At 37.5% G+C, this 14,916-nt stretch overlaps 1 protein-coding gene across 3 annotated transcripts in view; it reads left to right on the top strand.

Moving 5' to 3' along the window:
• UBR2 (ubiquitin protein ligase E3 component n-recognin 2) overlaps window positions 1-14,916 on the top strand; it is a 133,182-nt gene that overhangs the window by 92,821 nt on the left and 25,445 nt on the right. For 2 of the 3 annotated variants that reach the window (XM_020287010.2, XM_020287011.2), the window contains exons 27-36: window positions 374-483; window positions 923-1,003; window positions 1,685-1,863; window positions 2,327-2,526; window positions 4,667-4,760; window positions 5,911-6,072; window positions 7,912-8,015; window positions 8,661-8,739; window positions 12,033-12,181; window positions 12,580-12,635. In XM_020287010.2, coding sequence (XP_020142599.1) covers window positions 374-483; window positions 923-1,003; window positions 1,685-1,863; window positions 2,327-2,526; window positions 4,667-4,760; window positions 5,911-6,072; window positions 7,912-8,015; window positions 8,661-8,739; window positions 12,033-12,181; window positions 12,580-12,635 — 1,214 coding nt within the window. The remainder of the gene's footprint in view (window positions 1-373; window positions 484-922; window positions 1,004-1,684; window positions 1,864-2,326; window positions 2,527-4,666; window positions 4,761-5,910; window positions 6,073-7,911; window positions 8,016-8,660; window positions 8,740-12,032; window positions 12,182-12,579; window positions 12,636-14,916) is intronic. The other variant, XM_020287012.2, reaches the window with a different exon arrangement.

Below are 14,916 nucleotides of genomic sequence, written 5' to 3'. Positions count from 1 at the left end.
CCGTTTGCGTTCAGGAGTTCAAGACCAGCCTGAGGAAGAGCAAGACTCTCTACTAAAAAATAGAAAACATTAGCCAGGCATGGTGGCTCATGCTTGTAGTCTCAGCTACTTGGGAGGCTGAGGCAGAAGGATTGCTTGAGCCCAGGAGTTTGAAGTTGCTGTGAGCTAGGCTGATGCCACGGCACTCTAGCCTGGGTAACAGTGAGATTCTGTCTCAAAAAAAAAAAGAAAAAGAAAATCTCTATTAAGTAGAGCTGTAATCAAATGATAGGCAACAGATGTTATAAGCAACTGCATTTATATTCTTGTGCATAGGAATAAGCACTATGAAATATTAGCTGTTATTATCACACCTTTTATTTTTCTGCCTTAGAACCTGGTGAAACACCAAACAACTCTGCTAGCATACTAGCCATGCTGGAAACACTACAAAATGCTCCCTACCTAGAAGTCCACAAAGACATGATTAGGTGGATATTAAAGGTAAAATTTACTACATTACTCTGCTTTTTTTTTTTTTTTTTTTTTTTTGAGACAGAGTCTCACTCTGTTGCCTGGGATGAAGTGCCATGGCATTCACAGCAAGCTCAAACTCATGGGCTCAGTCGATCCTCCTGCCTCAGCCTCCTTGGTAGCTGGGACTACAGGCACGCATGACCGTGCCCGGCTAATTTTTTCTATTTTTAGTTGTTTGGCTGATTTCTTTCTATTTATAGTAGAGATGGGGTCTCACTCTTGCTCAAGCTAGTCTCGAACTCCTGAGCAGAAGTAATCCTCCCTCCTTGGCCTCCCAGAATGCTAGGATTACAGGCATGAGCCACCACGCCCCACCCATTACTCTGCTTTTTGTGAGAAACATAAAATATATGTTATATATTGTGATAATGTTTCATAGCCTCAGGATAACTTTTTTTTTTTGTAGACTTTTAATGCTATTAAGAAGATAAGGGAGAGTTCGTCTACAAGTCCTGTGGCAGAGGCAGAAGGAACCATAATGGAAGAGGTATAAGAAGTAAAGTGTAATAATACCAAAAAATTGTAGCAAGTTCAGTATAAACAAATTAAAGTTATCTGCAACAAGTTGGTAGTTGGTAGTATTCACAAATATTTGAACTCCAAGAAATGCAGCACTATTTGTTGTAACAATTTTTTTGGTCTTTGTTTTTTTTAACATGTTAAGTTGATTGAGTCATATCTCTTTAAATAACTGAGATTGTAGAATAGTTTTTAATTAGAATTTATGGGGTTTTTTTTTGGTTTTTTTTGTTTTTTTTTTTTTTTGAGACAGAGTCTCACTTTTGTTGCCCAGGCTAGAGTGAGTGCCGTGGCGTCAGCCTAGCTCACAGCAACCTCAAACTCCTGGGCTCAAGTGATCCTCCTGTCTCAGCCTCCCGAGTAGCTGGGACTACAGGCATGCACCACCATGCCCGGCTAATTTTTTGTATATATACTTTTAGTTGGTCAATTAATTTCTTTCTATTTTTAGTAGAGACGGGGTCTCGCTCAGGCTGGTTTCAAACTCCCGACCTCAAGCAATCCGCCCGCCTCGGCCTCCCACAGTGCTAGGATTACAGGCGTGAGCCACCGCGCCCAGCCTAGAATTTATGTTAAAGATATTTCTGCTTTGGAAAAAAAAATGTGCATTTAGCATCTAATGGTCTAATTGAATGAAGCATAATTTCAGAGTTCAAGAGACAAAGACAAAGCTGAAAGGAAGAGAAAAGCTGAGATTGCCAGACTGCGCAGAGAAAAGATCATGGCCCAGATGTCTGAGATGCAGCGGCACTTCATTGATGAGAACAAGGAACTCTTTCAGCAGACATTAGAACTGGATGCCTCAACCTCTGCAGTTCTAGATAATAGGTAAAAAAAAAATTTTTAAACCAAGTTATTTAGTCTCTTGATCAGTCATTCTCAACCAGGGGTGGTGTTGCTTTTTTTCCTTATAAGTACACTTTTAATCCTAAAGTAATTTAGTAGAATTGATAGGTAAAAATTGTGGCCTCCAATTAGAGGAATTAATCTTAGAAATATCTGACTGATAAAGTAATTCATGCGTACACCTAATACAATATTTTCTACAGAAAACCCTTGATATCCACAAAAGAATGAGTACACAAGGCTGTTACCTGAGTGTGTGGAATCTGTGTTGCATATTAGATTGCTGTGATGATTAAGAGAGATGGTTTTGATATATATGAAAAAACTTGGCGATTCAAGTCATTGAAACCACGTGTTAATATGTACATACCTGGAGTCTACTACTTTATGATTACATAGAGATTTTTTAGGCTCATTAATTATATTCATAACCCTTTTATTACAGCCCTATGGTTTCAGATATGGCACTTACAGCATTGGGCCCTGCACAAACTCAGGTCCCTGAACAGAGACAATTTGTTACCTGTATATTGTGTCAAGAGGAGCAAGAAGTTAAAGTGGAAAGCAAAGCAATGGTCTTGGCAGCATTTGTTCAAAGATCAACTGTATTATCAAAAAACAGAAGTAAATTCATTCAGGATCCAGGTAAGTCATAGCTAGATCCTCATACTCTCTATTGATAATGGCTGCCAGTTTAGTGTGGTTGGTGACATATGTGGAGATTTTATTAATCTAATAATAATTCTAAGGGGGTATAGGAGTTAGGAGCAATATACGTAACCTTAACATTTGTACCCCCATAATATGCTGAAAAAAATAAATAATAATAATAACTCTATAGGCTTGGTAGTATCTTAGCAGGAATTCTCCACTTGACCCATGTGGGACCACTCCAAAAGGTTATCATCCCTGAATCACATAGCTGATCAATAGCATGCATTCAAGATAAGTTTTTCTTTGTGATGTGACATTAATATACTTTGGTACTTAAGAGTCTTTTCTGTCCTTCAACACATTTGTAAAGTCCTCCTAATTTGTTGACACACTGAAATAACAATAATTATTTTCTCATGGATAGAGTCAGAGTGGAATCTCTTGAAAATAGTGCTGAGAGTTACCTATGTAAGAAGCAGTCCTTGATCCAAATTCTGGCTTAGAATAGTGATACTCCCATAGGTAGGGTTCCCCAGAAAGCAGATTCATGAGATAGAGATCACTGTTGAGGACATTTAGGGGAAGAGCATTGGGGTCAACGTCTGTGGAAAGGAGGGAAAGAAAACAGATTTGGGCAAAAGGAGAAGTTGAACTATAATACAGTCCCCAAAAGTTCTCAGCCAACTCAATGGGAGCTCTGAAGCTGGATGGCCCTTCAGAACTATCTTGAATTGGTATGAGAGAGCTGGGTTTTATAGCCTGATACTGAGTAGCAACTGGTGGTGGGCCACCTTTAAAATAGGTATGACGTTGAATAAGGCAATTTTTCCTCAAATAGGGATGACAGTTTTGAGGGCTCCCTTTCAACAGCTGAGGGGGAGTAAGTCATTTGTTCCTGCAGGGAGGTCTGGACTGCACATTATTTTGTCCACCACAGATATCTTTATGTTTCTTACCCTTAAACATATGTTCTGTGTGCATATGCCTCAATGGTATCTATTTATAGTAAACTTCTTGAGAGTAGGAACTGTGTCTTAGGAATTTCCAGAGCACTGCTTTAGCCACTGCCTTTCATGCAGGATTGAAAGCGAGTTTGAGAGCCCACAGATAGGGTTGCCTTCTCTCAATAAGGAAAGTCTTCATACTGTGGCTCTCAAGCACCCTAGGTTTTGAAAGATTCGTCTGTTTCATCTTTAAAAATGGTCATTTGAACTAGGTGCTTTATAAATTTCATTCCAGGACAAAGATGAAATTACTAATTTTATTTAATTTGTTACTTCCCAAAGAAAAAACTTTGGCTGGCTGTAAGTGGATTTTCCAAATGCTTTTGCAATTTATATCATATAAAATATTTTCTTTATAAAGCTGTGACATTGGCACTGTTCTAGTACATAAAGCAAATTGAAACTTGAGTAATTCTTTCTAAAATGTTAAGAAATTTCCAAGATTATGCCAATTTATATAGAGAAGTCAAAAAAATTCCAAAAGAAGCCAGGCATCTGTCTTGTTTGTCTTCATTTTTCATTTCCTTTGAATATAAAAATTAGCACCAGAACAAAAGACTGAATTACATTTTTTCTCATCTAATCTGGTGTGGGCTTACATTTTTCTTTGTCACTTTGGCTCTGATACAGTGGTTATGGTTATTCACTACATGAGTGTCTTTAGGCATACTCTCCTCTAGGGGGCACCCAAAGCATCTTTTTTATTAGAGATCACTGTGACCCAGCTGCCCTGAGTGTATATAACTCAGTCCCATGAAGACTATCCCTTTTACCTTGAGCTTAGGGCATGAATGGAGGGAATTGGAATCTCACAGTGCCCTGGAAGTATGAAATGTTTAAAAGATTAGATATACTTAAATACAGAGTTCCAATTTCAGTTTACAATTCAGGGATGTTTAATTAATTTCCTTAGAATGATGAACATTAAGGAATCCTGCTTTCTAAATAATCTAGGTTCTTGCATAAATTATTGGTATCTCAAATGAAAGGAGTAAACTAGTATTTCATTTCATTTCAAGTTTACAAGTCCTTATCAAGGATTTTACAATTTAAAGTTTCATATTTATTATAGGAAAATTAAATGCTTGGGTTTTTTTGTTTTGTTTTTTGTTTGTTTTGTAATGCAGAAAAATATGATCCATTATTCACGCACCCAGATCTGTCTTGCGGAACACACACTGGTAGCTGTGGGCATATTATGCATGCCCATTGTTGGCAAAGGTAATTTATATTCTTAATATTAGTCCAGAGAAGCTTATAGGAAGGCTCAAAACTGAATTTTTTAAATAGAGGAAATTCCATTCTAGCAAAAAGGAAAAAGAACTAAAAATGTTGACGAAAAACTGCATATCATTCCCTAATAACAAAAATGGTTTGCTTTGTCATAGATGTAAAGGAGTGACTTAGAAACTTCATAGTATGACAAATACATTTTTTAATGTAGCTTAATGTCAAAGTCTCTTCTTTATCCCTTCAAAGAAGGAAGTAGATCTGTATTAGCTAACAAAGTGGATGAAAAAGAGTTTTTACAGTAGTATAAACCCTAGAAGGGTAATGTCTTTCTTTGGGTTCAAGGTGAACAACTCTTAATTCTGAAGGTGTTAGTACTTGCTTTGTTACCTCCCAAAATTGTAACATTTCCCTGTGATAAGATGGGAAAATCCAGGCCGGGCGCTGTGGCTCACGCCTGTAATCCTAGCTCTTGGGAGGCCGAGGCGGGCGGATTGCTCAAGGTCAGGAGTTCAAAACCAGCCTGAGCGAGACCCCGTCTCTACTATAAATAGAAAGAAATTAATTGGCCAACTGATATATATATAAAAAATTAGCCGGGCATGGTGGCGCATGCTTGTAGTCCCAGCTACCCGGGAGGCTGAGGCAGAAGGATCACTCGAGCCCAGGAGTTTGAGGTTGCTGTGAGCTAGGCTGACGCCACGGCACTCACTCTAGCCCAGGCAACAAAGTGAGACTCTGTCTCAAAAAAAAAAAAAAAAAAAGATGGGAAAATCCTAAACTTGTTCTACCTTGGTGCTTTCTATGTTTCTGCAAAACCAACAAGTCAGTAGTTACCATGTGCACTGAGTTACCATCAACTGCCCCTAACAAGTAGCCACCAGCACTGGGGAAGTGGCCAGACAGCAGTGGCACCAAGAAATTTCTTTTGCTGCTTTTTTTTCTGCTTGTTTTAGAATTCTTAATCTGTTTTGATTATTAAAATAACTCAAAAATTGTATTAAAAATAATTCCATTCATTTTAAGGTTTTCATTTTTGAACTATTTGTGGAAACAAATTATTTCAAATGTTGAAGTTTGTGACTTTCATCGAAATAAATCGCCATTGTTTTTTGATACCTCATGTTCTCTCATTGTAAAGGTATTTTGATTCCGTTCAAGCTAAAGAACAACGAAGGCAACAGAGATTACGCTTACATACGAGCTATGATGTAGAAAATGGAGAATTCCTTTGCCCCCTTTGTGAATGCTTGAGTAATACTGTTATTCCTCTGCTGCTTCCTCCAAGAAATATTTTCAACAGGTAAGTTTTGGCTTTGAAGATAAAGAAATAATAAACCAGGGGAAGGAGCTCACTATAGGTAATTGCATAATGTTTGAAACCATATACTTTTCCAAACGTTTTATTTAGTCATTTCTTCTAGCAGACCTGTAGAAATATGATTTTGGTTTTTAGGAACAGGTAAAAATTTAACAGTTTCTTAGTCATAAATACTTTAGCAGCTAAAAATTTCCTGTGTATTCATGAAAACTAAGTATCTTCTTTATTTCTAGGGACCCTACTGTAAATATCTTCCATCATACTCTTCAAGAGATCCTCAGTAAACTCACAGGGGATATGAGGCAGCTCAAACTGACTTTATTGAATACAATTTTTTGCAATTTACTGGTCAACAATAGCTTTAAAAATCAGGCTAAAAAATGAAAATCTCTTGGTATGTTTAGAATGGAATCCTATAATTTTTAGGATAATTAATAAAAGGAGTATTGAACATATTCATTTCAAATATGAATTTGATACTTTCTACTATTCAAATCTGAACTTCATTTCTTTTTTTTTTTTTTTTTTTTTTTTTGAGATAGTCTTACTTTGTTGCCCAGGCTAGAGTGAGTGCCGTGGCGTCAGCCTAGCTCACAGCGACCTCAAACTCCTGGGCTCAAGCAATTCTTCTGCCTCAGCCTCCCAAGTAGCTGGGAATACAGGCATGTGCCACCATGCCCGGCTAATTTTTTCTATATATATTAGTTGGCCAATTAATTTCTTTCTATTTATAGTAGAGACGGGTCTCGTTCTTGCTCAGGCTGGTTTCGAACCCCTGACCTCGAGCAGTCCGCGCGCCTCGGCCTCCCAGAGAGCTAGGATTACAGGCGTGAGCCACCGCGCCCGGCCTTGAACTTCATTTCTTAGTGTAGAATTACACTATTTATCTACCCTACATGCACAGATACTAATTTAAGTTTTATAAATATAAACTATTTCCATGCTATTATTTAGATTAAATTCAAAGCAAAGTCAGTTTTTTCTCTTTAATTTTAGGAGTTCAAACGTTGATGTCTTAGTTTATGCTACTATTAAAATAAAATGTTCTTAAAATATGAATAGAGTAGATTTGAGCATAAGCTCATGCTTTTTTTTTTTTTTTTTTTGAGACAGAGTCTCACTTTGTTGCCCAGGCGAGAGTGAGTGCCGTGGCATCAGCCTAGCTCACAGCAACCCCAAACTCCTGGGCTCAAGCAATCCTGCTGCCTCAGCCTCCCAAGTAGCTGGGACTACAGGCATGCGCCACCATACCCGGCTAATTTTTTTTCTATATTATTAGTTGGCCAATTAATTTCTTTCTATTTATAGTGGAGACGGGGTCTCACTCTTGCTCAGGCTGGTTTCGAACTCCTGACCTCAAGCAATCCTCCCGCCTTGGCCTCCCAGAGTGCTAGGACTACAGGCGTGAGCCACCACGCCTGGCACATGATATTCTTTTATGATTAAAAAGCATGATCTAATTACTATAAGATTAGTAAAATTCTTTACTATGTACTTGTAACATAATAAGCACTTGATAAATATTAGTGGTGGTGGAGATTGTGCTATTTAAGAAATTCTAGCAAATTTCAGTACTTGAAAGAAAGTGAAACTTTTTAACAATGTTATTAGCATCATGTTGAAAATAATATATTTTCATTTCCATTGGCTAGTATCTATTCTGAGTTTTTTTTAATGCAACAAATTTTCCCCTAGCCTTTTTTGTTTTTGATATTTAGAGTGGATCTAAAACATTATGCCTGTGATCATGTAAGAAGTCTTTTGTATTTTAAATTAAGCAGTAACAATAACATACTAAACATTTTCTGTAATCTTTTCTAGCAGGTTAAATTTTTCAGAACAACCAAATCTGACTCAGTGGATTAGAATAATATCTCAGCAAGTACAAGCTTTAAAGTTACTTAGGAAAGAAGAAGGTACTTCTAGTAAGTTCTGGTAACCTCTTTTCATTTTTCCCTGAAGTCTGTGATCATTGCAAAATATATTTTCAGAAGAAATTATTTAAAAGTAAAACCTCCCATTTAAAAATTTGACTCATTCTAATTCTCTTAATCTAAATTTTGTACTACATTCCTCCTATTCCTTGAAAACACACAAGCTTATGAGAAGTTTATAATAAATATTCACTTATTCTCCCATTTTATTGAAGTTTCTAGGGGATGGGGAGAGATGTAGCTTAGCACTGAGCACTTAGGTCTCAGTGGGCTAACTCACATTATTATTGGCATTATTAACAAAGGCTTCCCAGGTTTCATAGACCATGCATATACTTATGACCTTGTGCGAAAGCAATATGAGCAGGATTTATATCATTGGTTTTCATAGAAACGTAATAGCATACTCTGTCTTTTGATCTAGTGACTATAGTATGAGGAAAAGCATAGGTAACTGAAGAAAGTGCTCTACCAGAACAATAGTGTTTTTCATGTTTTGTATGAGTATTATGCCAGTTTTTATTAATGGGAATTTTTTTCCTGTTTTTTTTAGTTTCTTTGACCTGCATTACTAAAATTTATAGAAATACTATTTATTATCTGTTTAATGCTGATATAAAATGGCTGTTTCTCTAGATACTGCTTCTTCAGAGAATTCAGAAAATATGGATGAATTACAGCTCCCTGAAGGGTTCAGGCCTGATTTTCATCCTAAGTGAGTATATTACTTTATTCCTTTTAAATTTGGCCCATTTAAAATCGAAAATTATGTCAGTGGTTAGTAGGAATATGACTTGGCAAGCTAGGAGGCAAAACGTTATAGGATATTGATCTTGAATTCTAAAGTTTAAGCATTACATAATATTTATTGAGGTATATTTAAAAAAATCTAATAACCATGTGGCATGTTTAACTCTCACTACCCTCTCCTAGTCTGCCTTGCTGACCTTTACCATACACCTTTATCAGGGTATCTTTGACAACATCCTTGTCATCCTTTGCCTTGCAGACATCTCTTTAGTACTTCTAAATCCAAACTGCTCAGCTTTCCTGTGCTTTCATCTGACTCCATATTTTTGTTGATAGCCCCACCAGTAACCCCCCAGGATCAAAGCTAGAGTATTTTCAGCCCTATTTTACCCTGTAACAAATTAGTTACAAAGCATAGCATAGATTCCAGAGCTAGACTGAATGATTCAGTTCCCACCACTGCTACTTATTAGCTGTGCAACTTTGAGCAAATTGCTTCACTTCCCGGTACCTCAGTTCCCTCATCTGTTAAGTGAGGTTAACTCATAGGTTTGTTAGGATAAAGTGACATACATGTAGAGCTACCTGGAAGCTTTCCCTGGCATGCACTAAATAACTCACATGTAAAACTGGAAGGCTTAAATAGAAAAGCATCAGTCCTCTGCCTCCCACATCCACCTCCATACCCTCAGTACTGTCACTTTGTCTTTTCTAGTATTTACTTCCATATTTCTAATTAAACAGTATCTTTCTGTTGACTAATAAATTATCTCACAATTTTTATTTAAATCAGTTGTCAGTTTTTACATTTTAATAACTGTTTCTATTAATATAAATTGCATATTAAAATTACATTTCCTTTCTTGTATTATTTTGTCTTTCCTGTGATAATTACCTTGTCTTTTTCTTGTACTTAGTTTTTTATGTCTGTTTGGTTTTTTTCTAATAGTGCAATATATCTGTCTAATACCTAGCAATAACTTTTCCAGGAGCTCAGACCTATCAGATGCCTTCCTTCTCCCACACAGCTTCTGTCCTCCTGCACCAATCAGCATAGGGAACAGCTGTCACTCTGAGACTTTCCTTGGCCATGCTTCTCTTGTTTTCTGGATTGAGTATCTTCCTTTCTCTTAATTACTCCCTCTTTTGCATCAGTGCATCCTTCAGACTCTTAAGAAAGGATACCTGAAATGTTACATTTTCATGTTTGAAAGTATGTTTGTGTCCATTTGCTCGATTGATAGTTCGTGTATAGAATTCTAGGTTAGAAGTAATTTTTTAGCTGAGTGTGATGGCTCACCCCTATAATCCTAACACTTTGGGAGACTGAGATGGGAGGATTGCTTGAGACCAAGAGTTTGAGACCAGCCTGAGCAACATAGCAAGACCCTATCTCCAGAGAAAATATAAAAATTAGCCAGGTATGGTGGCACACACCTATAGTCCCGGCTACTTGGGAAGCTGAGGCAGGAAGATCACTTGAGTTCAGGTGTTTGAGGTTACAGTGAGCTATGATGATGCCACTGCACTCTGGCCTGGATGAGAGAGCGAGACCCTGTCTCAAAATAAATTTTTTTTTTTTTTTTTGAGACAGAGTCTCGCTTTGTTGCCCAGGCTAGAGTGAGTGCCATGGCGTCAGCCTAGCTCACAGCAACCTCAAACTCCTGGCTCAAGCAATCCTTCTGCCTCAGCCTCCCAAGTAGCTGGGACTACAGGCATGCGCCACCATGCCCGGCTAATTTTTTGTATATATATATATATATATTAGTTGGCCAATTAATTTCTTTCTATTTATAGTAGAGACGGGGTCTCGCTCTTGCTCAGGCTGGTTTAGAACTCCTGACCTCGACCAATCCGCCCGCCTCGGCCTCCCAGAGAGCTAGGATTACAGGCGTGAGCCACCGCGCCCGGCCTTCAAAATAAATTTTTAAAAAATAATTTTTAATCTTGATTTTGAAGGCATTATTTTACTACCTTCTAATATCCATTGAGAAATTAATGCCATTCTGATTCGTTTTTTATAACTTTTTAAAAAAAAGATTTTATTATTATTATTTATTTTTTTTTTTTTAGAGACATAGTCTCACTAAATTGCCCAGGCTGGCATGGAATTCCTGGACTCAAGTGATCCTCCTGCCTCAGCCTCCCAAGTAGCTGGGACTATAGGCATGATCTACTCCACCCAGCTCCTTTGTAACTTTATTACTTCTGAACACTGTACAAATCTTCTCTTTATTCTAAAATTTTTCTTTGATAAACTTTGGTATATGAATCTTTTTTTCCATTCATTTTGCTAGATTTTCAATAAAATCTTTGAATCTGAAGATTCATGTCCTTCAGTTCTAATAATTTTTCATATTGATTCTTAGATAATTTTCTCCTCTTGGATTTTGTTTTTTGAGATAGGGCCAACAGTGAGCTAATAGTGGCACCCGTTAGACTGATCCTCTAATTTTCTTACAAGTTTTCTGCTTTCTACACTATCTCTATTTTCCCTGAGTTCTTTTTTTCTACTTGTTTGTTTTGACTTATCTCTTTGACGCTTTCCTTAAATGTTTATTAATTGGTCCTTGGGTAACTAAGAATAAGACACTGAGAAACTCGTTAGGTACTTGGTGGGCAGGTTGGAGCTTGCTGACCTGTGAGCCTCAGAGTAAGGTGACCAGGACACCACCAGTCTTTTACTTGGGAACCCCTAAATGTCAGTGTATAGAATGACTTTCCCCTGAGGATTCTTCACTGGAAAAACTAATCTCTATGGCTGTGAGTGTACATTGCTGAGGTTCTCAAGATGGGAAAGAGGGTGAAGGGACTCACAGTTTAGTATGTAGACTTTTGCCTAATATTCTGTTTTTAGCCCAATGCCTCACCCCTGCTAAAGCAAAGAGCACAATTCCTCTCAGGCAGGGATAGTTTGCATATCTCGAATTATCCCTTTGCATACAATTGTCTCTGGATACTTATTAAGTGGTTCAATTTTATTTATTTATTTTGGAGGAGAAAGGGATGGAGTCTGCATATATTGCACAAGCTGGTCTCAACTTTTGGGCTCAAGTGATCCTCCCGGCTCAGCCTTCCAAAGTAGCTGGGACTATAGGTACATGCCACTACACCCAACTAAAGGATTCTACAGGCACAAGTCACTGAGCCCGGCTCAAGTGGTTCAATTTTAATAAGGCAAAAAGCTGTTAAGAAACTAAACCATTTGAATGATGTGTATACATTGTTTTGATGTTATTTTATATATATTCACTTCAGGAACCCTTATTCTGAGAGCATAAAAGAAATGCTAACAACATTTGGAACTGCTACTTATAAGGTGGGACTAAAGGTTCATCCCAATGAAGATGATCCCCGTGTGCCCATAATGTGTTGGGGTAGTTGTGCGTACACCATCCAGAGCATAGGTAAGAGATTGACAGTTGTCCCTCTATAAGTCAAAAGCATACATTGATATGAATTATGTGTAGAATTTTTCTTAAAGGGAATGTTTAGCATGGGCAACAACATGAAGAAATAATAAAAAGACTTAGTATACTAACAAAATACTAGATTGACAGTGTATAAATTAACCACAGCCAACAGAGAAATCATTTTGGTAGTGGTTATAGCTTGTCAGTTGAGGAAATATGTATTCATTTTTAGTTTTCATCCAAAAATGATTCTTATGAAATGACTTAAAAGATTCTGAAACCTGCCAATATTGTGCTTTCTGGAGAAAGAATTGTCTTTTTTACCTTTTTTGAAATTATGCTAAAATCTACAGAACTTAAAATCTATCATCTTAACCATTTTTAACTTGCAGAAAGAATTTTGAGTGATGAAGATAAACCGTTGTTTGGTCCTTTGCCTTGTAGACTGGTAAGTTCTTGGTTTACTCAATTCATGAAAAGATGGAATAGAAATTAGGTAGTTCTGCTTCTTTTAAATCTTAAAAACCTGAGATAGTCATTTAGCCCTATGTTCACTTCTTTCATAGCAAGACCCATTTTCTGTAAAGATATCAAAGAAGAGGCCGGGCGCGGTGGCTCACGCCTGTAATCCTAGCTCTCTGGGAGGCCGAGGCGGGCGGATTGCTCAAGGTCAGGAGTTCAAAACCAGCCTGAGCAAGAGCGAGACCCCGTCTCTACTATAAATAGAAAGAAACTAATTGGCCAACTGATATATATAGAAAAAATTAGCCGGGCATGGTGGCACATGCCTGTAGTCCCAGCTACTTGGGAGGCTGAGACAGAAGGATCGCTTGAGCCCAGGAGTTTGAGGTTGCTGTGAGCTAGGCTGACGCCACGGCACTCACTCTAGCCTGAGCAACAAAGCGAGACTCTGTCTCAAAAAAAAAAAAAAAAAAAAAAGATATCAAAGAAGTAATGTTTGTGGTTTGATTTTTTTCATTTTTCTCTCTTTTTTATTTTGTTTTTGTTTTTGTGTTTGTGTTTGTTTTTTAAGAGACAGGGTCTCACTGTGTTGCCCAGGCTGGCCTCTAGGGCTTAAGAGATCCTACCACCCAAGTCAGGGTCCCAAGTAGCTGGAACTGTAGGCGCATGCCACTGCACCCAGCTTAATTTTTCTTTTAAATAGACTTCAGGAAATAACTATACCTCTCATTTCATCCAGAACTCTTGCTTAAGCACTTGAAAAGATGGAAAAAACTAAAAGCACAGTGTTTGTCCTTGAATTTTTAATGTTACAATTGGAAATATAAAAAACAAACATTTGACCACTTTTTAAAAGCAACATATAAATACAAATTTATGTCAAACTAAGTACGTTTAATGCCTAGGAAAATGGGGAAGGAGCATACAGTCAAGGCTTGCTAATTTTTACTGTGTGCTAGTGTCTGTCAGTATTTATACCACATGATATTCAAGCTTTCAATCATAAAAGTGACTTTGAGAGTAAAATCATCTGATTTTATTCATGTAGAATCACCTGGGGACTTTTTCTAAAATGCCCAGGCCCTATTACAGGTCAATTAAGTCAGTGTTTTCTAGAGATGGGCCTCAGGCATTAATATTTTATAAAAGCTTCCCAGGAACCAGTATTGAGAACCACCGATCTAAGGACCTAAGAAACAAAAACCAGTATAGAAAATAGTTACAAGTGATCACTTATCACCTACTTTGCTGACTTATGTTTTTATTGCAAACACCTGGAAACTCAGGACCCCTTTTTTTATTGTTTTAGAAATTAGATTCTGTATCATAGGTTCTTGGCTGGGAGTTGTACATTAAAATCCTCCATGGAGCTTTTTAAAAATACAAATACCTGGGACCCTTCGGATTTAGTGCACTGAATATCTAGGAGTAGGGCTTGAATTGTATCTTTATAGTAAATCAGTAGAATGCCAATTCACATCAGTCTTGACTGTGATATTAGTATATGACTCTCAGATCAGTGCTGACTAGGATATTTTTTGCTATGATAAATGAGAGTTCATAAGTATGTAGCTATTGGGGTGAACTACATCTAATTTCTTCACTCCACTCTTAAAATTTATGTACATCTCATTTTTCTCTCCTGTATCAGAGGATAAGGGGCCCCAGGTAAAGCTGGTTTAGACTTTCCCTTATTATCTGGAATTCCTCTCCTCCATAAGATGTGCCTTCTCTTCCTTCCTTATCTACTGGCACTTCCTCTGTAGACAAGTGTGCTCTATTTTCCCTCCTTTTATTCTTGCCCTCAGTGTTATCTTCCTTCAATCTAGTTCCACAGCTTTCCTTCCCTTTTTTGACTAAGCTATTTTAAAGCATATTTAATTTTAATTAACAGATAATCCATGTGGTGTAAATATAGATTTTTAAAAAACAAATAGCACCTGCAGTTTTTTGTTTGGTTTCATATTCTTCCAGAGAGAATGTGTGTGTGTTTCATTTTATTTTTTGGTTTTTTTGAGACAGTATCTTAATCTGTTGCATAGAGAGCAGTGGCATCATAGCTTACTGCATCCTCAAACTTCTGGGCTCAAGCAATCCTCCTGCCTCAGCCTCTCCTCAAGCAATCCTGCCCCTGCCTCAGCTGGGACTACAGGCATGCTCCACCGCACTTGGCTAATTTTTCTGTTTTTTATAGAGACGGGGTCTCACTATGTTGTTCAGGCTGGTCTGAAACTCCTGGCCTCAAGAGATCCTCCCACCTTGGCCTC

This window comes from Microcebus murinus, chromosome 5 (assembly GCF_040939455.1).
Source record: "Microcebus murinus isolate Inina chromosome 5, M.murinus_Inina_mat1.0, whole genome shotgun sequence".
Taxonomy (NCBI): Eukaryota; Metazoa; Chordata; class Mammalia; order Primates; family Cheirogaleidae; genus Microcebus; species Microcebus murinus.
This window is presented reverse-complemented; position numbering and strand designations above follow the sequence as displayed.